Source organism: Acanthochromis polyacanthus, chromosome 23 (genome assembly GCF_021347895.1).
Source record: "Acanthochromis polyacanthus isolate Apoly-LR-REF ecotype Palm Island chromosome 23, KAUST_Apoly_ChrSc, whole genome shotgun sequence".
In the NCBI taxonomy this organism is placed as follows: Eukaryota; Metazoa; Chordata; class Actinopteri; family Pomacentridae; genus Acanthochromis; species Acanthochromis polyacanthus.
The window spans coordinates 7,211,453-7,237,215 of record NC_067135.1 but is presented as its reverse complement, the minus strand read 5'-3'; the positions used below and the strand labels follow the sequence as shown (position 1 = coordinate 7,237,215).

General features: G+C 40.6%; 2 protein-coding genes across 4 annotated transcripts in view; one reads left to right on the top strand and one right to left on the bottom strand.

The window, feature by feature from the left end:
• Positions 1–3,058, top strand: part of si:dkey-183c6.7 (urea transporter 2) — a 37,119-nt gene extending 34,061 nt beyond the window's left edge. Inside the window, exon 9 of one of the 3 annotated variants that reach the window (XR_007939650.1) lies at positions 549–622. Coding sequence is in view for 1 of the 3 variants with exons in the window: in XM_051943631.1 (XP_051799591.1) it covers positions 549–731 (183 nt within the window). In the remaining 2 variants the exon portion in view is untranslated. Of the gene's footprint in view, positions 1–548 lie in introns of all 3 variants that reach the window. The other 2 variants (XR_007939649.1, XM_051943631.1) reach the window with 2 other exon arrangements.
• On the bottom strand, positions 2,918–25,759 carry si:dkey-183c6.8 (protein O-GlcNAcase). The gene is given in 21 exon segments (XM_022212840.2): positions 2,918–5,864; positions 6,527–6,686; positions 8,312–8,501; positions 8,622–8,713; positions 9,769–9,873; positions 10,028–10,113; positions 10,473–10,529; positions 10,946–10,967; positions 10,969–11,121; positions 12,655–12,684; positions 12,686–12,735; positions 12,738–13,124; positions 13,245–13,315; positions 13,317–13,329; positions 14,260–14,529; positions 15,780–15,878; positions 15,972–16,143; positions 16,219–16,349; positions 17,210–17,307; positions 22,000–22,051; positions 25,641–25,759. Coding segments are annotated over 21 exon segments (2,418 nt in total). The 5' UTR covers positions 25,684–25,759; the 3' UTR covers positions 2,918–5,727.
• Positions 25,760–25,763: the final 4 nt, after the last annotated feature.

Below are 25,763 nucleotides of genomic sequence, written 5' to 3'. Positions count from 1 at the left end.
ATTGTGCTGAGCAGAGCCGCATTAAAGAACTGAAGTTCGGTACTCAGCCCTACCGATGACACAGCAGGTGTTATGTAGAATCCAGTTTTTCATTGTTTTTAACACAGAACATGAAAAGACAATCCCATAGCGAGTTGTTCATGTTTGCATCCTGCTGTGATGTCACAGCAGGATAAGCCCCACCCCCTGGCTAGCTCCTCCTCTGGAATCCTCTCGGCCAGTCGGTCACAGGTGCGACTATTGCCCTCTTACTCAAAGGGTTTGAGGGCAGCAGCTCAGTTGGATTTAAAGCTTCAGATACTTAAAGAGTGTTTTTGGAACAGGGCTAAAATCAAAGGCGGGATAGAATGAAATATCTGTGGAGGATGTTGAGCTGAAACTTTACTATTATTTCTAGCTTGAATAAAAGTTTCTGTTTTAGACTTTTCTGTTCTCCTAGACCTTCCAGTGTCAGTGAACTTGCTTACAGGAGATCCATCTCACAGTCTACTCTAACATTCTGTCTTACTTCACCTTCATGAATTATTCAACATCCTCTCTTTGCCTAGGTGGGTCTCCCAGTATGCAGTTGGGCAGCAACTCTGACGGCCACGCTGATGTTCCTGTTGACCGGCAGCTTAGCAGCGTACCGCATCCCTACCGGTCAAGTGATGGCGCCAGAACGCAACCTGCGCTCCCGCAGCCAATGGGAAGCCGGAAACACCACAGACAGGGAGAGCACAGATGTATAGTGTGAGGACATAGAGTACTGCATCAGTACTGTAACTACTGATTTAAGTGGAGTAGACCAAACATATACAGTTAAGACTAAATTATTCATACCAAATGATGATTTACAGTGAATTTTTATTTGATGAATATGTTTCTGACATAAACACGCGACAAAGGCTAATAAGATATTGTCCAAGAGGTGGTAATGATGCTTCAGGTCACATTTTTTCCTGCAGACTGCCTGATGTTTTCTTCCTAAATCTTAATTTAGTCGTCTTTTTCTCATCATGATGTTGTTTACCTCCTATCAGTTACCAGCCTGTTGATGCCCCTGGACCACTGGGGCTGAACCCTCCCTGGGTCGCCCCCAGCACTCAGCCTCCTCTTGTCCCACGTCCGTTATCCCTCTTGCAGCCCCCTCTCTCGAAGGAAGACTTTTGAGAGGACAAAGTCATATTTAAGCTGGATGAATTTACTAAAGGCTTCCACAAAGAGCTTACAAAGTATAGAAATGCACCAAAGAGACGAAGACCATGTTACTCCAGGTCTTGGTCATACAGTCGCTCTCCTTTCAGCCGTTCTCCTTTCTCTTGATCAAGGTCAAGATCTAGATCACGATCAAGATCCAGGGCTTACTTTTCGAGGTTGGAGATTATCTGGCCCATCGCATGAAAAACACGTCCAAAGCATCACATTCCCACCATGACGGTTAACTGTGACGATGATGTTCTTGGGATTGAATGCTTTTCCTTTGTTTCTCTGTGTCCAAACAACTTCATTTTCACCTCATCTGACCACGGAATTTAAGACCAAAATCTTTCTTTGTCCAAGTGAGCTTTTGTGTGCGGTCTTAAAGAAATGGAGTCAGAATAGTTGCCAGATTTGTTCAGATTTATCAGGATGGTCTTGGTGGTGATCTTTGGATTATTCTGGATGCCTTGCGCTACTATTCTTCCCAGTGGAGGTGTCACATCTGCATCATACCATGACCTTGGAGGTTATATTTTCATAATATGAAAATCCTTGTACTATTTGATTACACTTTGCGCCACAGCCACTGGAACTTGAAACCGCTTCATTATGACTGTATAGCATCTCTTCATCTAGTCATCAGCCTAAATTTCCACTAAAATCTTTTTTAGCCAGAACTTGCAGTTGAGTAACAACGTAACTAGTAAATAGTGCATTAGAATGCTTAAGAACATGGTAGGAAATACCAGGACTATTTGTAATAGTATAGAAGGTGCAATCTCTTAGAGATCTGTAACTATTTAAAGAGGTATAAATTATTATATGGTATTTTGAGGTTCATCTTCAAAATCTCTAACGCAGTACCTTAGTCACATCTTCATGCCAAAAATAAACCTATGGTCAAATAAGAATTCACTATAAATCCGAATTTTGCTTTGATATGAATCTTTGGCCTTAACTTTACCTTTTTTATTATCAATAGTTACATATATTTTATAGATAAAACACTCTTTTTTGACCATATTGTCGCTATTAACTGTTAAAAGGTTTAAGGGAGACCTCACATCATATTAACCCTCCTGTTGTCTTCATTTACGGGCACCAAAAAATACTGTTTTGTCTGAAAAAATCCAAAAATTCTCTAAAAAAATTCCCCAAATTTCTGAAAATTTGCAAAACCTTCAGGAAGAAAATTCCAATAATTCCTTAAAAGTTTCCCTTTAAAGTTTAATTTTTAAAAAAAAAAAATCCACCAAATGTGGGAAGAAAATTCTTGTAAATATTTTCAAAAAATGAGTAAAAATCTTACAAAAATATATATATAAAGTGATTACATATATATCAGTAAAACTTCAACTATTTTTTAAGAACATTCACAAAAAAATCAACCAAAATCCAGCAAAATTCGCTGGTTGATTTTTTTTTTTAAATGTTCATAAGAAACATTTTTATCATTTATTTTTTTCCACCAAAAAATGTTCAAAGATTTCCCAAAAATGTTGAAAAAGTGGACATCAGAATTTTTACCGTGAAAAATATATTTTTCCCACATTTTCAAACTTTAAAACGGGTCAACTTTGACCCCACAGGATGACACGAGGGTTAACACATCCACCTCATATCCTCCATGAAATGTTTAAAACTTTTATACGAGCCTTTCCCACGCTGTATCAGTTTTTCTCACATAAATTAGAAGTGATTATGTGACAAATGCTATCCAAAAAGCACAGGCAACTTAAAGGGAAAGAAAACTTCTTTTAATAAGCATGAAAATCAACAAGTCAGTTCAATAAAATCATTGTTTTTAAAATGATGTTTTGTTTTTTTAAATGACACTTTTACTGTCAATAAAAACACAGACTGAATTCTACAGTAATTCCTTTTTTTTTTCTTCTTTTTTTTAACTCCTCCACCACCCTGCATAGACACTACATAGCACTCCACTGGAACTCATTGTAAACAGACTGTACATGTAACTTAATGCAGGCAGACAGTGAGACAGGTGATGTGTTTATGAAATGAACGGAGTGGCCAGCTGCTTAAGCCTGAAGTTTAAAGGCAACTGTTATCATTATTATTACGATTATCATTCTTGTTGTTGGCATGATTGCTCTTCTTCAAAATTCTCTTCAATGGAAAAATGCCGCGGTTTGTTTGACTTTCTGTTTTCACAGTGCTTCACGTCGCCTGTGTGGACTTTTCATGTGTATCCCCCAAACACACACATGCCTACATTCACACACAAGTTCTTAAATTAGATCATAGTAGTGTCAAAAATACCAAAAAAACAAAACGCACAGGTCGGTAACGGGTGAAGTGACGGCTCTCTGCGGCGAACACTTACATCTTTTCTAGAGTTTTCTTTACATCATGCATTTCTAGTATAGTGCTTTGTCGTCGTCTACACAATTTTCAGCTCTGGGACTGAATTCTTTTATCACCTCACAGACGATGGCGCTGACGTTGGTAACGAGAGGAAACATACAAAAAGTGCCTTTCAGTCTGTGATTGATCGAGCATTAATGTAAAAAAAAAAAACATGAAATCAAAAGTAGAAATATAAATACTTGCAGTAGTTGTGTCCCTACGCTGCGTTACAAAAAGATGAACATTCATAGTTGTACATACTTTCAGTTGAAGGTTTGATTGTGAGTGCTGTTGTGCTTCTTTCTTTTAAGCATGGTTGTGTGTGTGTGTGTGTGTGTGTTCATTATGGTTCAGAATAAAGGCAGAATGACACAGCGGTCTTAGTTTGTATATTTGGCACGCCCTCACACATGCATACACCACATACAGAGTACACACACATACACCACGTGTTGCCGGCGTGTACACACAACTGGCAACGTTTACAGTATCTGACAACTGTGTAAATGATGCGACATGAGGGAGAGGTATCTGTTTTATCCAATTGAACCAAGTGTAAACTGAAGTGTGTGTGTGTGTGTAGTTGTTTTTTTTTGTTTTTCTGATGAATTTTAGCATGCATTTGCATTTTATGTCCTTAAGATTTTACAGCTATAATGGCAGAGAGAAACCCAATGAAAAATCTTCATTTAAGTTGCAATGTTAGAGCATGCCGTTGAAATTATATTTGAGTATGTCGGTGTCAGTAGACATGTATCCCTACTTGATGTTTTGTTCTTCATGCATGTAAACATTCATCTATACTAAGCGAGTGTAAACAGTGATGCCACGCCTGGGTCTGACCTGCTGTTAGCAGACTGTTGAATCGACAGGACAGGCGCTCGAAAACAACATCCTAACTTTTAGGAAAACAAAAGATAATTTCATGAAGAAAGCAGAGGGAGCAGAGCACAAGATCAGACAGAGAAGCTTGATCAGTGTCAATTCGGAAGATCAATAAAACTCTACGGCCAGCTTAGCATGAAGACTGGTAACAGTGGGAAACAGCTAGTCATACTTAACCTTTGTGTCGTCCTGCGGGTCAAAATTGACCCGTTTTAAAGTTTGAAAATGTGGGAATAAATATATATTTTCACAGTGAAACTTCTGATGTCCACATTTTCAACGTTTTTGGGAAATCTTTGAACATTTTTTGGTGGAAAAAAGAAATGTTAAAAATGTTTCTTAGAAACATTCCCTAAATAATCAACTAAAATCCAGCAAATTTTGCTGGATTTTGGTTGATTTTTATGTGAATCTTCTTAAAGAAAATATTAGAAGTTGTGACTTTATCCTCCCTTTCACATGTGATCACACTTTAATAATCTCTTTTGCAGAAAAAAACAAGTCTTGCCAAGGCTTGTGATAGTGCAAAAGGCAGTCTGGTTTGAACTAGCTGGCAAATTAGCTAAGTTAATGACCAGTGTGCAAATGTTCCACCAGATCAATCCAGTATTTTGCCGGGGCACCATCACTGCATCCTGGGCTTAGCACCACCAAAGTTTATTGAGATCAGTTTTAAAGGAATACAAACAAGCCGGAGCATTTTCCTCCTCGAGCAGAATGACAACGAGGTGCAGCCGGACCATTATACACGGTGCTGGGGCGACACGTTCGACTGCAAGACTCGTCAAATCATAGCCTCGTGTAGTCAGATCCACCTCCACCCTTTGTTTTAGTGCCGTGCCAGTTCATTTAACAGCCACTGGCATCATTCATAATTCATGTTTTTTAAATGTATGTTGTAGCTGCTGTGATCTCGCGCTCTGCTCCCATCTCAGCCTATCCTCCTGCTGCCTTCCCTGAAACTTGAAGGAATCATCTAATCCTCAGACGGGGTGGAATCCGAGAAGCTTTGCTAAAGGTTTAAACTGAAAGCTTATTTTCTGTTTTGCTAATCCCTCAGAAATCTCCGGGTTCATCCCCATTACTGCCACACAGACTCAACGGACTCTAGAACTGTCCCTCAAAGACAGGTTTCCGCTCTTGACGGAGGAAATGCAGCTGTCTCTATGCTGTGCTGCACATACGTCTTTCTGCATGTCTAAGTGCCGTTGTGTGTGAGTGTTTTTGCTGTTTGTGGTGTGGTGTGGTGTGGTGGGGTGCATGTGCGTGACCATGTGAGTGTGTGTTTTGTGTTCAGAGCAGCCTCCCCAGCACCACCCCCTCTCTGCTCCTGGCTTCTCCTCTGAGGATCTCCAGGAAGCCCAGTTTGGTCAAGAACTCCAGCCTCTGACGGTCTGTAGGCTGCACCTCACAGAACACACCCTGAGAACCTGCAAACAAGGCAAACAAACTGTTAAAAAAAGCAGTTCAACCCTCCCGTCGTCCTTCGGACAAGTTTGAAAATGTGGGGGAAAAAATGTGTTTTCACAGTGAAACTTCTGATGTCCGCATTTTCAACAGTTTTCTGAAATCCGTGAACAGTTTTTGGTGGAAAAAAGAAATGTTAAAAATGTTTCTTAAGAACATTCACAAAAAAATCAACCAAAATCCAGCGAATTTCGCTGGATTTTGGTTGATTTTTTTGTGGATGTTCTTAAAGAAAAAATTAGAAGTTTTACTGATATACATGTAATCACTTTAGATATTTTTAGGATTTTTTTGGTAACATTTTTACCCATTTTTTGAAAATATTTTCAAGAATTTTCTTGCCACATTTGGGGGATTTTTGTAAAATAAAACTTTTAAGGGAAACTTTTAAGGAATTATTGGAATTTTCTTCCTGAAGGTTTTGCAAATTTTCAGAAATTTGGGGAATTTTTTTGCTGAATTTTTTGGATTTTTTTTCAGACAAGGAAACAATTCTTTTGGTGCCCGTAAATGAGAACAACAGGAGGTTTAAATAGTACCAACACCTGAGAGTTTTGTCTGAGACAGATGGCAGTTTAAGTGTTGAATTTCCTAAGTTTCGCACACAAACACGCTCCGAGCTCACCGTTGGCTTTGAGTGCAGTGAGGAGGGCGGTGAGCAGAGTGCGGCTGACGCTGATGTCCACCAGCTCAGGAAGGGCGTCCAGTCGCAGCTGAGAGGGGAAGTGATAGAGGAGCGAGTCTGGATACTCGCCCTGGTCCTCCTCCATCAACTGGATCAAGTCCTGCACAGAGGGAAGCAGAAAGGTGTTTGTAGTTTCCTACTTCTGCCACTAGATGTGGCTAATGAGCCATATTTTACAGAACACTTTGAGCTAACAACTGCAGTCCAAGCAAGCAGACGGTATGAAAACTAATCGCCATCATAAAATAAAATTACCCTGAAATAAATTTATCGCATCAACAGCAACAACAGTCTCCGCTGTATCAGCAGCTTTTATTTTGTAGAGACAGACCTCTTTAATTAGTATAATGTACGACTGTAGGAGCAGCTGATAAGCATTTTTTTTTTCCTGGAATGGAATTTGCTTAGTTTTGCTTGTTTTCAAGACAAAAACACAGGAAACGGCTTCATGGTGGTAAGCTTTCATTATGTTAAACACCAGTAATATACAGCAATGAAAGCAGGAAGAAGTGTATTCCTGATATTCATGTTTGGCCACTTTGACTTTCACAGACTCTGAAGCCTTCAGATGGAAAACTGTCGCTTCCTTCACACCAGTGGCTGTGAATGACAGTCATCCACAGCATCACTGTCAGCGTTGCACCATGACGCACAGAGCGGCCACATAAATCCCCCACAGTTGTCAGGGGATGACTGTTTGCGTTGTGCTCTTTGAAGTGTTTGTCACGATGGGCAACAGCAGCACAGATTCCTACCTCCACCATAACTACTAGTGCAGCCCTCTTTTTCTTAACATCAGCACCTTTTGTATCATGTTAAGCACGTTTCAACACAAGCATCAAATCTGGTTTAGTGTAATTCAGTGCGATTGCAATGATCAGACCAGAATCAAAGAGGAATTTAGAGAGAATACTCCAAGTGACTGTAAATCCAATCTCTCAGTGTGTAAGTGTGTTAACAGGTATGTGTGTGTTCGCTGTGTGCTTTGTTTACCTGTATGTGCCACTAGCTTCCCAGTGGGTTGCTAATCCTCCACAGAGGGATCCAGATGGTGTGACAGCATGTTGTGATACATCTAAACTACGTGTGCTTAATTCTACCTGATGGGTTATGTACATCTACACAGAGCCTGTAAAAAGTACTCACCCCTCTTAGAAGTTTTCACTCTTTTATTGCTTTTCAACATACCATTATGGTTAATTTAATTTGGCTTCTGGGGCAAGAATTTACCAAAATAAAGACATTTTCTTGCCACAAAGGAAAAAACAGTCACCTGATTCAACACAGGTGCAGCCAGCTGGTGCTAGAAGTGACACAGTTATTGAAATGGAGATCGTCTCAATGCAGAGAATGATTGTAGTATAAAGACACCTGTAATTGGAAGGTCCAGTCACAGTTCTGGCTATGACTACACTATATAATGGCAAAGAAGCACTCTAAGCAACTGCCTGAAAAGATTATTGAAAATATAACTTTTAAGGAATTATTGGAATTTTCTTCCTGAAGGTTTTTCAAATTTTCAGAATTTTGGGGGATTTTTTTGCTGAATTTTTGGATTTTTTTCAGACAAGGAAACAATGTTTTTTGGTGCCTGTAAATGCAGACAAAAGGAGGGTTTATATGAGCTTTTTTCACAGTGACTTTCTCTTCACTGTCACTCTAGAGGTCTGATTCAGAAAGAGAAATGAACTAACTTCTTGTACTGCATAATACGCTCATATGCACCTGTGTGTTGGGGAGGGTGACATTCCCTTTGGGTGGGTATTTGTCCCTCATGGCGGGTATCCAGCTGGCCTGGCACCGCTTGGCAAAGGAGCGGACGTCCAAGATGCCCAACACGCAGCCGCAAACACCCAGCTCATCCTCCAGAATGAAGCTGTACTCTGGGCACAACGCCAGGCACGGTCCAAGACATCTAAGGAATGGAAATGAGGTAATACATTTTTAAAATGTGTGTATACACTAATTTGCAAGTCAATCTGTCATGACAAATACCCATATCTCCTTTTATATTTTGTCTATCATGCATACCGACCTGTCGCCTATGACGTCTGGATGAGCAGCACTCGACTCTTGGACACCCTGAGTCCTCAGGTGAAGTTGGCGGACCATCCGGTATAGCTCCACCTAAACACACACAAGTTTGGATATTCTTTTGTCCTTGTTAGGATGTTGCATTGAGTTCCATTCGTAGTGGACAGTCTAACGCTAACCCTCATCTTAACCATCATTAACCCTCGTGTCGTCCTGCGGTTCAAAATTGACCCGTTTTAAAGTTTAAAAATGTCGAAAAAAATATATTTTCACAGTGAAACTTCTGATGTCCACATTTTCAGCATTTTTGGGAAATCTTTTGAACATTTTTTTGGGGAAAAAAAAGAAATGTTAAAAATGTTTCTTTAAGAGCATTCACAAAAAAACAATCAACCATAATCCAGCGAAATTCACTTTAGATATTTTAAGGAATTTTTTTGGAAGATTTTTACTCGTTTTGGAAAATATTTACAAGAATTTTCTTGCCAAATTTGGGGGATTTTTTTCAAATAAAACTTTTAAGGGACATTTTTAATGACTGGAATTTTACTGGAAATTTCTTCCTGAAGGTTTTGCAAATTTTCAGAAATTTGGGGAATTTTTTTGCATTTTTTTCAGACAAGGAAACAATATTTTTTGGTGCCTGTAAATGAGGACAGCAGGAGGGTTAATTCATAACTAACACTAATTTTAACTTAACCTCGGTCTACAACTAACTTTCAGAAAAAGTCCCAAAACACCTAAACAGAAAATATTAGAATTTAGACCTGGTTGTGGTTTGTTAGAGTGTGTGCTTCCTGACCTCAGGGTTTAACTGTAGAACTAAAAATCTGCAGGTGACTGAACAGTCAGGGTCCTTTGACAACTCTAAGATAAATTTTGCAGCATTTGTCTGTACAAGGTTAGTGATTGGAAATTCCATAAATATTTCATGACTTTCCAAGTCTGAGCATCTCCATGACCTGAAAAGCTCTTCAATTTACTCCTAAGTTGTTTTTCGAAAAGATAGTCCAAAATTTGCACTGACTGCACAGTGTAGCTGGAAAAACAAATAATCCAATTTTCCCCATCCTGAGAGCAAGGCTTTGACTTCTGTGATATTTGATGAACTCTCATTGTGTTGTGTGTGTGGGTGAGACTTCTCCTACCTTGTCTTTGCTGTGATAGGGCCTGATGTTGTAGAGACGAGAGGTAGGGAAGAGAGGAGGAGGATGGGTGAAAAGTTCACTGCTGCTGCCTATTGGGAGAAGCATCTACACACCGACACACACACACACACACGTTAGGCAGCTTTAAGGAGTGAACTTGAAAGAGCCAAATCACATATTATTAAAATTTACAAGCACGCATACCTTCACAAAAACAAATCCATCCATAAGTTAGATTTGTAACAAATGCACGCATTACCTGCACCTCCCCAGACACGCCTCCTTTGAACACCCATGGCTCTGACTCCACTCCCAGGACGTCTGCTCCTGTGGTCTTCCCACACCCTGATAGAGACGAGAACCACATGTCACTCTGGTGAAAACATCAGCTTCGAGCCAACGAAAGGCCTGAAAAACTCATCAGTGTAGATGGAAAATGATCGCAAGCCTTAAAACATTTATGCAAGCATAAAAATTCAGTGGTTTACAGCATTAAACCTCCTCAAGAGATGTTGGCTGAAATGAACTTTTTTCAGTTTTTATGCTGTTGTCATAAATATTTGAAGCACAACTGATGGTTCGGTCCTCGCTGCAGTGCTATCTGCTGAGCTCTGCTGAACTCGTGCAAGGACGAAATGACTGCAGGTTGTATCGCAGTTAGTTATTTCAGGGAGACAAAAAGCGTGAACGCCATGCCTACTCACAGTGGAAACAGTTCCTCCAGGAGCCGAGGGTGGAGCTGTCACTCAACACTCGTCCATCTGAGTGACGTCGATGAATAAGTGGGTAGAGTGTAAGAAAAAAGAAAGTTGCATAAAAAGCAGACAACAACAACACACTATCACAGAACCTTTCTGATCATCATTTGTTATTCGAGCAGTATTATGAGCTTTAATATACAATACTGGATGTGGGACATTCCAAAATTGGAGGACATTTTACGTCACACCCATCAAATTTCAAATAATCCATGTACAAAATACTAAAACGTGCAGTTGTTGTGTAAATGTTCTTGTCCTGAGACCAAATCTAAAAAACCTAGGAGAAAATAATGTTTGAAAATATTTTGAAAATATCAAATAAGTCTGGAGTCCCCCCTAAAATGCCATTCTTCTTCTTGAAATAGTACGGTGTGGGGCTGCCACTAACAACTCTTTCCATCTGTCTAGCTACTTACCTAGCCAGCATATAAAGGCCTTTGGCCACCAGAGCTGTGTTCCTCAGGTCCCACACATAAGGGTAAAGGTCATAGAGTACAGCCCTGTTGGCTCCGCCCACCACGCTGCAGTGGAGCTGTGCGATGTCCTCACACAGAGACAGGAACCTCGAGGCTCGCCCACGCCACTCATCAACCTGAGAACAGAACCAAAGAGGTAACACATGCTGAAACCACACGTCTGTAAACTAAATGCTGTGACCGTGATGCACATCATCGCAAGCGAAACATCATCACCGTGAAGCATGGCGGTGGCAGCATCATGATATGGGGATACTTCTCGCAGCAGACGTTGCTTTGGAGAAATCAAATTTATACAAATCTGCGTTTCTTGGTTTGAAAATGGCTCCACATGCATCTAATGTTAAATCAGTCTGAATCTTGTGAAGCCAGGATTGAAATAGAATCAACCACTTGTTATCCACATCATGAAGTTTATATATTTAAAAAATGTCCTGTCAAGCCCATACTCTCATCCAAACTCAACTTATTTTTGCTAACCTCCTACTTCGTATTTTACTGTCTGGGTGCACAGTTTGCTCTCACTGACTGTAGAAGCACAACCTCTGGACTGTATTCTTTCTTTTCAGCCATATGACTCAGGATTGGCTGCAAATGGCAGGATGGTCCCCCGATAGCAGACTTGGACTGATACAACTCCATGGTCCTACACAGTGGTGGAAGACGTTTTCAGATTTTTTAACTTAATTAAAAGTACCGATACAGCAATGTAAAAATACTCCATTACAAGACCTGCACGAAAGATCCTCTTAAGCAGCTAATACATGAGTATTAGCTGCTGAAAAATGTAGTTAAACACTTAAAGTAAAAGCAGTGGTTTGGTCACTCTGACGGATAAAGTATAACATCATCAGATTATTAATAGTGAATAATCAGCAGCATGTTCCTGTTGTAGCTGCTACACATGGAGCTAATTTGAGCTATTTTATATACAGTTTTATATACATAATAGAGGATGTCATGAATAAAAGGAGAGGACTGAAGGAAAAACACAGTTCTGATATGCAAATATGTTCTCAGTTTTGGGATTTTTTTTCTCTAAATTGATCTTTGATGGATCATTTGAACATTTATTAAACTGAAACCAGATTCTTTTATTGTCATTGCATCATACAGCAGAATTCAAACACTAATAACCATGTGAGAAGCTGTTTACACAAAAAAATACATTGGTAGAGCTCATAGATATTACATGTTGCTTTGCATGCTATAGGCATCAAAAAGGTTGGAAACTACTGGTTTAATACTTAGCTATGTGTATATTTCTTTAAATCTTGTTTAAAGCAACAGAAGCAGTCAGTTAAATGTAGCGGTGTGGAAACTAGAATATTGGTGGAAGTAGAACATGGCACACAAAGAAAATACTCCAGTGAAACACCTCAGACGTGTTCAGTACTTAAGTAAGTATATGTTGCTCAGGTGTCATGTCTGCTTCAGGAGACATGTGTTATGTTGTATGGGTGCATTCTGTGTGATCATGCATCGCTGTTCCACTTTTCTCGGGCCTGAAGATGTCACTGAGGCGACATTTTTTTTTAAATTACACGGTGGGTGGAGTGAGGTGCAGTGTTAGAGGTGAGATTAGGTTTGTAAACTAGTCACATTTGTCACGCCGCAACTTAAAGATTCCACTCAAAATCCTCACTGACCTTCTGAGGCGGGGCCTTCTTGCTGTTCAATGCCGACCACGTGGCAGTTCGACTTCAGCCAGGTCAGATCCTGCAGCAGTTCTGGGCTGACGGGCCGTGCTCGTGGGGCAGATAGTAAAGACCAACCAGCAGTCGTACCTGGGACTCACTCAGCAAACCCTTCCCACCACTCAGCCCCCGACCCTGCGCCCGCTGTCCTCGGCCTCCGCCTGCCAGAAATCCGGGCCTCGATCCTGGAGGCTTGGTGGTTGGCTTGGCTCGGCTGGTTCGGCCTCCTTTTCTCCCCCTCTCGAGGTTCCCTCTCCCCTTGGTGGGTGAGGAGGGAGGGGAGCTGGAGTTGAGAGGGAAGACAGGGAGTTTGGCCACGGCGGAGCTTCCTCTGAAGGTGGAGGGGCAGTCGGGTCTGTCGGGGGTTTTGCAGCGAGATGTTGGGACAGAGGAGCGCTGGTCTGTCCTGGAGCTCTGCCGGCCTGGAATGATAGTAAAAGAAAATAATGCAGTTCAGGCTTAAAATAATTCATTTAGGTCTACTTGAATTAGCAAAAAAGTATTATCAGCACCAGATGGTTCCTGTTTGGTGTAGTTTTTACCTGCTTGCAGAGGGCTGGTGAGCTCCTCCATCCAGTCATGTAGTGCAGCAGACAGAGCTCTATCAGGACTACTCACACTCCTCATCTACAGCACACAAAACATTACATTACAGCATCTGTGAGGATCCTAATTTATATTCGTAGAGTATCTCACACCCTCCGATCATTTTGCATAATCAGTCTGTCATTGCCATATACCACACATAGGCAAAATATTTCCCTGTGGAGCTGCACAGCAAACTCTCACACAGTCATTAACATTCCTCTCCCAGCTCCAATCCCATTACAGGCCTCCACATCTCTTTTCAGATCTCCTCCCTCAAAGCCTATCTGTCCTCCAGCCGTGTTCTTCCTGCGTTAAGGGACTTCGCTCTCCGCTCATTTCTTCCTTCATCACACTCCGCAATTATTCCTCCATCACCACCTCTCCCCTCCACCCAGTCTTCAGAACATCACACGCTACACTGCTTCTCTGTTCCTGCAATTTTCCATCCGATTCCCTTGTTTGGCCCTGCTCTCCCTGCCTCTGCTTTCATGTATTTTACTGCCACAGCAAATGAAAGGCGATGAATGTCATTCTGAACTTCAAATTAAGGTGACGCGGGGGCCTATTACGGCTTTGCTATTGTACAAGTGTGACAGGATTCATCAAATGCAAAACTTTGAATATATAGACATAGTGTGAAACAGGCTGATGAAATGACTCTGCAATGAAAGCAGAAGAAGACTGGTGTGTGGGTCTGTATTCGTACTGTGTCTAACTGTAGCTGAGCAACTTTTCTAGGACAACAGATGCAGCTTTAATTCCTAGAAGTTTATTTGTTTGTTAAGTTATATCAGACAAAATTGTCTGGTGGTCAGAATATTGCCAGTTGCCCAGCAACACTGCCTTATTAAAATATTTTCCGGGAAGCAATGGGATTAACTGCACATGGATGTGGTCTGGTGGAGCCAATATTAGTTTATTAACTCAGGACAGCTCCCGTCTCATTACTGCTGCTTCCCCCTTCCTCACCTTTCAGCTCCTCTTTCCCAGCTCGGTGCCAGCTTCCCAGCGTGTGCAGCGGGATGTAGTTGGCCTCAAACTCGCAGTTGGGGTTGAGAAGGAGGCCCCTCAGGTGGCTCCTCAGCTGAGGCTCCCGACCCTTGAAAGGCCCCAAGAAGAGGCGTCTGGAGTCGTAGTCGTTGGCGTGCAGGTTGTCCCAGATGAGCGGAGGACGCTGGAGGACAGACTCCACCTCAGCCAGACAGTCCACAGACAGCTTCCTGGAGATGACCTTAGACCCTGTAGGGACAGAGTGGAGGAAAGAGGTGACAAATAGATCATGGACAGATAGACAGATAGATAGATGGATAGACAGATAGACAGATAGACAGATAGATAGATAGATAGATAGATAGATAGATAGATAGATAGATAGATAGATAGATAGATAGATAGATAGATAGATGGATAGATAGATGGATAGGTAGTTAGACAGGTAGGTAGATAGGTAGATGGATTGATGGATACTTTATTAATCCCAAAGGAAATTCAAGTGATGCGCTTTCCTTTCAGATCGATCGGTGTATTTAAATTTTCTGACATTTCTGTTTAAGAATTTCACCCAAAACTAAACCATCCCTCAAAATGTGTAGTTTAGTAAATCTGCTGGCCAGAGTCTAACACAGTGATTTTTTTTAACTGTTGTGGGAGAAAAACGAGGCACAAGATTCTTACATGACACAGTGGCAGATTTTCACAAACAGCTTTGTTGCATATTCTGCATGCCAAGCTGTCAGTGGGCTTTTTTAACATTTCTCAGAACTTATTTCAAAGAAGAGCAGGTGTAGCCTCTCCTTCAAAACGTACAGAAAAAAAACATCTCACAAAGCCTAGTCTCAGCCCGTTTCCAGAAGTTTAATGTCTTAAGTCCACCATAAATCTTTAGAAACGATATAAAAATACAACAAAGTAAACTAATAAAACAGAGGTTTAAAAGTTAGCAAGCCAGGGAATACAATTTTCTACTAAACTACTGAAATAATTTTGTTTATTTTACCACTTTTCACGAATATATGTCATTGTTCTGACCCATGCGGGAGTATCAAGCGGCAAATGTGAGTTTATCTATCCTGTAATGTTGATGTAAAGCTAAAACCAATATAAAGACAAGTGCAAACGTTATGATGACATTACTGCGCAATAAAAATGTTAAATATGTCACAAACGGTAAAAAAGCTACAATAGAAAAGCTTCTGAGGTAGAAATACTGAGACAAGCAATAAAATTCAAGAAATGAACTAAAGGCGAGTAGGCGATAATGTGTGTGTGTGTTTCTACTGTACTTCCATATGCGTGTGGGCGGATGTTCACCTAAATCGTTTTCTGGTTTGTGGAGGAGGTTGTGAGGATTTGTGCCTGCATTCATTAGCATGTGCTGAGCTGTGTTTTGCCTGCATGTGTGTGTTCTGATTCGGTCAACTAATGAGGCTAAACAGCAGAGCGTCTGCAGGAATACAGCCACAGATACAGGCCTGTTGCTTGGCTCCTACCTGTCCATATGACTGTGATGTTGGGCAGCAGATCCTCTCCAACAGTCTGCAGGTAAGGAGACTTAGACACACTGGGGGAGCACAGAGAGCCACAGTACTCTGCAGAGAGAAAGAAAAGGCCGGTAGCTTCATGAAGACGCAATGAAAACTGTTGGTGTCACATTTTATAAAGCTTTCCACCTTCAGTCCTACCTGTAGGGCAAAATAGGAAGACAGGTGGTTCCCCCAAAAACCGGTAAATCTCATTGGTTACGGTGACCTGAGCATGAGCGAATGAAGTGAAGGCCTCGCTGTCGGCCTGACACATGGAGTGGTCGATGTCATCAAAGAGAATGGCAAACGCCTGGCAACCCAGGTCTGATACCTGGACAGAGGGATGAGGTTAAGGCACAAAATAGCTCCATTTCTGTGGTATTTTACTGCGTGTAGCATAACAAACCTGTCTCAGCTTGCGTTTGAGAAGCGTCAAGTCACAGGAAGACGAGAAAACGATGTCCTGACCCGGGGAGAGGGCGTAAACAAACCTCAAACCTCTCGACTGGGCCTCGACTATGAGAGTACGCAACTGACCTGGGAGAAGGGGAGGTAATTTGATTCAATTTAATGCATTTTAAGGATAAATAATTTGATTTAACCCTATAGAGCCCTGCGTAGTGCTATGATTGCATATTCATTTTTGATTGGTGGTAGATCTGAAATCAGATTAGCCAGATCCATCATTATTTTTGCGCATAAAATCTGGGGAGTTACACTAACATTTCACACGTTCACCAGGTCTCACAGCGCTTATTCGTTGCACTTATGGGTTTGTAAAAATATACAGTAAACCACACATAACAAAAATCTTTATAAACGAGACCACAAGATATTGTGCAACTGTTTTACATTTGCAAATTTGAGGGATACAGCTATGCAAATTCTGTATTTTGAAATCCGGCTGACGCTATAAGTATAGGTATCTCAGGTATCTCAACAATAATATGGGATCGTAATACTGAAAAACTGTTATTATTAGCAGGACTACTGTTTTAAAAGACATTTAAAAAGGCTAAAAAAGAAACTATTTACTCCCATTCTAGGATTGCCAACTGCCAGTGCTGACTGTGCAAAAGCATTGTGCACTGTGCATAGCTGATGGAGACTTGTTTTTCATTTAAATATAATTATTAAAGTTATTCAAAAGTAATTGAAAGTAATCTAGTGACATTACTTTAATGTTATGGTATGTGGTATGCAACAAGTAATTTAAAATAACCTTGTAAGCCTAAGTTTTTAAAATAACCTTCCTAAAGCTCCTACAAGTTTCATTTTGCCCCAAGTTTTGCCATTTAAGTGATTTAAATTAACTTTTTATAGCTTTGTAGGGAAACATGCATTGATATATGAGTGAATAATTGGCTTGACAGATACAGTAATACATGTACACTTACTTTCCTCTTCAGGAGAATAGACTTCTCTCCACAACAGTCGATGTTTCAGGTCGTCCTTGGGCCCGTACAGGTAGCTGTTCAACCCCCAGCTCTGCATCCTGGTGGAGAATGAAACAGAATTAAAAAATATGAGGTAGGCAGTTTTTTTATCATTCCCCATTAAAAAACTCCTCCAAACCTTTAACATATTGCAGAAAAAGTGGTCTGAGAGGAATGTGGAGTTGTGCGTTTCCTCTTTGACCCTTTTTAAGCTTTAAAAAATCTAACTCGTGATGGGAGATGTTCGCTGACCCTGGGTCTTTTCACGCATATCAGGTGAGACAGCTGAAAGTGCAGCAAAGTTAACGTCGGGTATCTAATGTCATGCATATTAAAGGGTTTAAACAGAATCCTTTCACCTGTGAAGTCTCAATGCTGACTTTTGCATGTTACAAAAGCGAGGCTCATCTGGTGGGATGGATTTCAGACGGGAGGAAAACTAAAATGCCAGATGTTTGCCTACTGCAGCTTTAACAGATTTCCTTGTAGAAGGTGAAATATGGAAAAGAAGGAAGAAGGACGAACTGAGTTGGGGGAGAGAGGATATACACGACATTCAAATTGGGGTCACTTAGAAATGTCTATATTTTGAAAGATAAGCAGTTTTTTTGCAATGAAGATAACATTAAATGAATGATAAATCCAGTCTAGACATTGTTAACGTGGTAAATGGACTATTCTAGCTGGATATTTTCAATGGAATATCTCCATCGGGGTACAGAGGAACATTTCCAGCAACCGTCATTCCTGTGTTCTAATGCTACATTGTGTTAGCTAATGGTGTTGAAATGCTAACTGATGATCAGAAAACCCTTGTGCTGTTATGTTAGCACATTGAATAAAAGTGTGAGTTTTCAGGAGGGTTAAATTTCATTGTAATTCGTATATTCACCTGGTTTAAATTGTATCACTCTTTTACATATTTGGAGGCCATTGTCAGTCAGGTTGAACTTTGCCAGGAAATAGGGAGAAATTAGGGCTAATGAGGCGAGGACGGAAGCACAAAAACACAACAAGCTGCAAGAAATCAGATCCACCGCATTGATCTCTGAGGCTCGAAGGCCGCCTCAGTTACAGGAATGACCTCCTGAGATTATAAATAGAGGCATAGTACTAGCGGTGAAACAATATCTGCATTAGCATGTATTCATCCACGCATATTCAACCCCTCTGTGTTGCTGGACGTGGACCAGCTCTTGTCTTTCTGTCGTTTGTGGGTGGGCTGCGTTCTCACCGTCTCTCTCTGCTTCACTTCCTGGACAGATGGTACGCAAGTCGCCTCCACAAAAGCTGCAGCCTACCTCCTTGAAAACGCACAATCGCACACTTAACACGCTGCAGACGCATCTCAGCTCTGCCGGTCTTACGCAACGCTTCGGGGTATGAATTTTGCCTGCACCCCGCACTAGAGCCTAAAAAAGCCCGTCTATAAATAAATCTAGAGCCCACACACTCAGCTGCCGATACACTGACAAAGTTTTGGGAAGTCAATTTAATTCAAAGTCGCTCCGTGAAGCAGTGATCGCGTGTTTTTAGCTGCTAAATGACAAACTGGAAGCAGATTTCTTCACCTGAATATCATATTTTACCGACTTCATCATAGCTGTTTACTAAATTACAAATTCCTACAGTTATTCCAGCATTAATATCAACAAAGCCAGTGTGCTCTAATGATTCGCTTGTATATATTTTTTGCATATATTTAAGAGCAGCGGAGAGCAGAGGGACCACGCCGTCCTCTGGGAGATGCACGCAGCTGTTACTATTGGCTGCCAAACTATAAAACTGTGTCACCGCTCTCAACAGGGATTTATGTTGTTCCACTTATATATAAGATCAGTGTGCCGTCAAGAATTAACTGGTTCCCTATCAGCTACGAGGTTTACACCAGGGGGTAATGTGAACGCACACGGAATGGGAATGGCACATCCTTCATTAATGCATCAATTCAGAGTGGATTTACATACAGTTGTTTCCTTTACTTACTCACTAAAGGTTCATTTTTCACTTCGATATAAAGTCCTGCATCTCGAAAACAGCACAAACAGGACTAGAAGTAGAGTCAGGTACTCTAGGACTAGGAATTAGAGGAGGCATTTCAAACATTCTCAAAGCAATAATTGACATAAATTCATGATTTTTTTTATGTTTTACAAAAATTAAAAAAAAAAGTAAATTAGAAAGTAGAATCAACATGTGGATTATTTTTCTAAGTTCCCACAGATGCTACCATACTGTACACACTATTATAATAATTTGTTACCGCGTGCCACGGTTTAATGCCACTGTGCAGTGACACTTTTTGTGGGCACCGCCGCCGTGCCACGGTTAATGCCACTGTGCAGCGACACTTTTTGTGGCACCGCCGCCGTGCCACGGTTAATGCCACTGTGCAGCGACACTTTATGTGGCACCGCCGCCGTGCCACGGTTAATGCCACTGTTTGGCGAGATGCCACTGCCGCAGCGGCATTTCCAGTGGCCTCTGGAGATGCCAGCAGAGGTGCCACGGTTAATGTCACTGTTTAGGGCAGGGGTCGGCAAGTAGATATGGCTTCGGGACAAAATGTTTGTAAACAATCGAACAGCGGGCCAACCTGCGAGGGGGTGCGCTCCGATTCCGCGAGCCGGGGGCCAGTAGCGCAAACGCGGAAATGCCCGGCAGCAGCCAACCACGCGAGTTTCGTGTTGCGGTGACGGACTGGCTTGGCTCCGTACCAAATCAAATTTCAAAGTCATCTGGCGGGCCAGATATTATTCCTGACGGGCCAGTTTTGGCCCACGGGCAGCCAGTTGCCGACCACTGGTTTAGGGATACCACGGTTAATGCCACTATGAGGTGCCACGGTTAATGCCACGGTCTGGTAGAGATGCCACATTTTAAGCCAGTAGGCTACTTTTACCGCTGTTTGGACGAGATGCTACGGTTAATGTCACTCTTTTGGGGGAGATGTCACTACTAAAGAAAACCCGTTATCGTTTCGTTCGATCTTGATTTAAACTAACTCGATTCTGCTGTCCGTAAATTAGATTCTTGGAGTAACCAAATTCAATTGAACAGCTGATTACTTTGGATGATATCTGGCTTAAATGGGATTTTGTCCAACATTTTTTAATGCTGCTTAAGCGTTATCTGCTATTAGGAGCCTGTTGTGCCACTATGCTGGTAGGTCTAAGCAGCTCCACTGAAACGTGCACTGAAAAAAATAGGTGTTGACTCATATTCATTCATTCTCCAGCGTTTCAGTGTTTCATTCTTAAGAGGCCTTTGAATCCTAAACATTACGTTCAATATTTATGAGCACAAAACTTCATGGTAATCTATCTGATAGCTGTTGAGATGCTTCATCTGCAGCCCTGCTGGCAAGGAGGCTGAAAACAATATCTCTGGGATCGTGGCCCACATCCCCTCTCTGACCTCCTCCCTCCATACGTCCGTTATAACAAATGCAGCACATGTCTCTCCTCCTGTCATCCACAGCTGAGCCTCGGGAGTGAGGATGTTCCTGCCCTTTGCTACAGAGCCATTCTGCATCACTGAGCTCTCTGCTGTCTGCCTGGCGCTGAAATAAAGGCGTGCAGCTGGGTTCAGGCCCACAGGCATCAGGTCAGTAGCTCCTGAGCTCACACACTATTTATACGAAGAACGCCACAAAAACATCCCTTCTGAGCAGGTTTACAGCACATATGCATGGACATCTGGACTCTCAGACTGTGTGTCCACAACAGTGAATGCTTGTAAAGAGACATCGAACAGGTTGGCGGCAGCAGAACATTCTTTAATCCTGTGAACCCCAAACAAAACCTCCCAGTGAGTCTGAAAGGCAAGTTATCTTTTTTTTTTTTTTTTTTTTTAAATATCGGAGCCAGAAACTGTCAAAACAGAAAGATTCTTTGATCAACTCATCTGTGAAGTGCAAGAATATCTTTTTGATGTTCATTATGATCATGTCTATACAAATCCCATAATTATTTATTATGGAAACAATCACTTATTAATAAAAATGACGGAATATCACTAAAATATCAACTAAATAACCGTCCCAATTTAAAAACAAACATCTTCTAATCAGCTAAACAATAATAAAATGAGCTTATTCAAAAATAGCTTGATTGTGTTCTTTTTATTCAGTTGAGATAATCATGACAGATATTTCTTTTTGGCAATATATCAAATTTTATATGGAAAATAACAAATTCTATCTGTGTCAACTAAGTTACCCATTACAAAAACACCTCTCAAGGAAGCGTGTTAATTCCAGATCACATGACCTGCTCCACATGATGTCATTTCCTCCTGAAGAAAAGACTGGCCAGACTCCAAGGCTTTCTGAGTTATTTAATACAAAGTAGTGTGTGAGTCAAGTGTGGATTTATGGCCTGTCAAAAGGTTTACTACAGTATCTTTATAAATAACTTTCAATTTCACTCAAGTATATATATATATATATATATAATGCTTAGAAGAATCGTTCTGTAAAAACGCCATGTGGTGTTTGGTTATGTTGATTTTAGGCCTGAAAAGCACAAAAATGTCAACTATCATACCTGTAAACTATGCTACAAAAAGTCCCACATTTTTATATACTGACCCACATAATACAATTTTGAGATCTGCCTGCTTCTAGTCATGGTTGTGCTGTTTCCATACAGGACTTTATAATGAGCCCACAGAGAGAAAAATGCTAACTGGAGTAAAAAGGATCCAGAATAATTGGGGTTCCGAGCGTTAAAAAGAGGTGGCAGACTCACCATTGGAAGAGAACTTTCCTCTGATCCATAGACCAAGGCCTCCCATAGAAACCTGCAGGAGAAAAATGGAAAAGAAATGAGTGCATAGAAGTCACACTACGGATGCAGCATGAAAAGCTATTAATTCATGGCTTCATGACAACTGACACCTCATAAATGCTTATAGTAGAATATTTATCCATTCTACTGTGTCTGTTTACTATCATACTCTGAAACAGTCTATGAAAATCATATCATATATATCGAATTCCCTCTTTACTGACCAGTAGATGAAAGCATATATGCTGAGTAAGCTCTGAAACGGACTTTTATTAAAAAACAAGCTGCAAATGTCAATGTAATTTAGCATGTGGATGCTTGGTGGGTCAGGCCACACAATGGGAATGAATAAACTGCATTTACTGCATTTTAGTAACTAAATTCTTCAGTTAATTTATACAAAAGTTTATAATATATGATTCCCTGCACTGTATTTGGTTCATCTCTAATACTACAGCATCTGTTTACAAACAGAAAACAATCACTTACACTGTAAAATAAAATACATTAACAAAAATAATCCATCAAGAAAGTGTGAAAGCTGGAAGCAAGGATGCAAGAAATAAGTATGTTAAAATACCTTGAAAAACTGTCAAAATGATGGCAAATATAAATAAAATGATAAATTTAACTGATTTAAATGCAGTATAATTGTGTGGTATTATGATCACACGTTGTAAAAGCACTAATAATCTGTACAATAAGATCGAAACTTGCAATTTGTCTGTCAAATAACAGCAAATATTTAAATGCAATAAAAGATAGTGTAATTTAACAGTTAAAATAAAATACAGAGCTTTGATATGGACATTATTTACAGTTTTAGACATTTTCTGACAGTTCACAAGTAAATTAACACTTTTTTTTGTGATTTTACTCAATTTATCAGTAAGTAAAAAAAACCTAGACAAACTGTATAACACCAGTAAATTATTTTTAAAATTACAGCTAAAAACTGTACATAACTGATCATTTTTGTATATTACAGCTACAGCTCTGTGTGCGTCGCCTCGTTCCTCCACTGTCTACTCGGTCACGTCCCTGCTGCGACTGGCAGCGCCATAATTCATCTCCAGCTACACTCTCCATCACATTTTCTATTCTTAGAAATGGGAGCATCTCCAGTGTCCCTGTCCCTCCTTTGTGTTTTTGAGTAAGTCTGCAAAGAGAGTGTGAGTGTGCAGCGACTATCTGTGTACAGTAACTGGGTCAGAGTGAGAATCAAATCCGATACACTCACAATGCCGACTGCTTTCCCCTGCACGCCCCTGGAGATTTTTTTTATTTTTTTTTTGGGCGTTCCTGTATATTACATGTCTACCTGTGTGTGTGTGTGTGTGTGTCCTGTGGAGAGCTCCTCACGAAGCCAAACTCAATTAGTAACTCTGCTGGATGCCACCACATGTGGCTGAAAACACACAGGCTTGAAGAGGCAGAAGAATTGGAGTGTGTGCGTGACACCAGTGTAGCTGAGATTCACAGAGGTGTGAAGCTGAGACAGCGGATGAACGACAAATACTTTAACAATCAATTACTAGTGAAGTCATTTTACAAGCAATAAAGTCTAAAATGTGAGTGGTTAAGGTGCAAATAACAACAATGGTCAAATATAAGGATTTGCTACTTCCTTTTCTTGCTTTATATCATTTAAAAATAGATATTTTGAGGTTTTGGACTTAGACTTAGACAAAACAGAACTTTTAAAGATATCAACCTAAGCAAGCTGCCATGTGCATTTTTGTTATTTAGGATATTTATTGGACTAAAAGTGCTTTAAAAGATAATACGCAAAGTAACTGATGCATAAAGTAATAATTCCAAAGCTTTAAAGAAAGAAACAAAACATTTAACGGTTGACCCATTATCAGACATGACATTCTCAAAAAACTCAGTAATAAAGAAACAAGACAAACAAGATTGAATTCTTAACTAAAATGAAGTGCTAAAATATTGAGACCACTGAGAGCAACTTAAAGCCAAAAGTCTTGAGATTTCACATTAACATTTGATTGAAATAAGACGTCTGTTTCAAAGCTTTGTAGCTTCCACCACAAAGGCAAAACCTCCTTTACCCAACAGGCTTGATCGTAGAACAGTTAAAAGTATTTGTTCTGAAGATCTAAGAGACCTTGAGGTAGAGAAAAAAGGGCAGAGAAGTTCTATAGTTAACTTTATAGAAATAAAAAATGAAAGAATTTTAAAATTAGCTCTGTGTTTAACAGGTAGCCAGTACAGGGATGCTGGCAAAGGTGTGATAGAGGACTGGTTTTTATATCATTTATATGGAGCCTAGATTTCAATTTGGAAATATCCCTCAGCTGAAAGTGCAGTTTAACCACAGAATTACTGTGTTTGTCAAATTTCCATGCTGCCGAGTCAAAAATGAGATTCATGAAAAGGTCATAGAAGTAACCATTCAGCACTTTACCTTCTGCTGGCAGTTTAGGATGGATACAATAGAGGTGGAGTCGTCCAGAATCGAGCTTCGAAAAAGGAAAGTTAAATGGGCCCTAAGGAGGAACCTTGAGGTACTCCACAAGTGATTGGAGCTGTAGAGGAGGAGCAACTTACAACTTTAGAGCAAAAGGAAGTTGATTCAAACCATTTAATGCCAACTTGACCCTTGGGACAATGTCTAAAGACAGCATTAGTCATTGAAAACTTTGGCTGGAGTTGATTCAATGCTGTGACGAACCCAGAAGTCTGGTTGGAATATTTTGATGACGGACTTGTAGTGTAAGTAGGATAGAAGCTGAATGTAAATTTGTGTTATAATCCACATAGAAATAGAAAATACTGTGTTTTTTTCAACCATAATATTTAAATTAGTAGGGCAAATTTGTAGTTTATACAACGCTGTAAGATCTTAATCATAATACTTAAATTACCTAGCTAAATTCACAAAATTGATTATACTGAATGGCCTTAATTTTAATATTTAAACTTTGCAAAGCCTATCTTATGTGCTATACAAACAACAGTGACTTGATGTTGTTCATCGCTGTTTCCTGGAGTAATTTCTATTTTTGTTGTTTTGCAATAATCACAATGTGTGGCATTATATCCACTGATTCACAATATTAACCTCCCCATCATCATCATCATCTCCAAAATCAGGAGGTTTCACTTCCATTTTCCCTCCTTTGAGGTCTTCAAACTGCTCTCTTCTTTTGCTGTGTTACCGTCACTGTCCCATTATCATCCATCATTTTTCCTCACATCCTCCACAGCATCCCTGTCATCAAACCTCAACAGTCTCCTCATCCTCACCATCATCATCCTCATTTTCATTATCCAGAGCATTTTTTTTTTTTTTTGCTTCCTTAAGGCTACAGCTTTTCGACCAAACGTTATTGGATGTTTTTTTTTCTTTGATCTCCACTTCAAGCCTGACTGATCACCTCCACATCATCTCCCAAAGACCTCTTCCAGTCCCCGTGAACACACCACCGCCCCCCTTGTCTGCAGCAGGTGACAAAACCGATCGCTTGCAGTATGTAGGTCAAGCGGTGGTCTGCTCAGAAACCGTCCCCTGGAGCTAAGAAACAATCACATCACATGATCCGACAGGAGGTCAGTGACAAGAAGTCGGCCGCTCTTACCTTCCACCACCCCGCAAAGGAACTGCTTCCTGTCCTCCTCCATCCTGTCCTCGGTCCTCCGGCCTCCCTCCGCTTCCAGTCGGCCCCAGAACCAGCGAGGCAAGACGAGATGCTCTCCCCAGT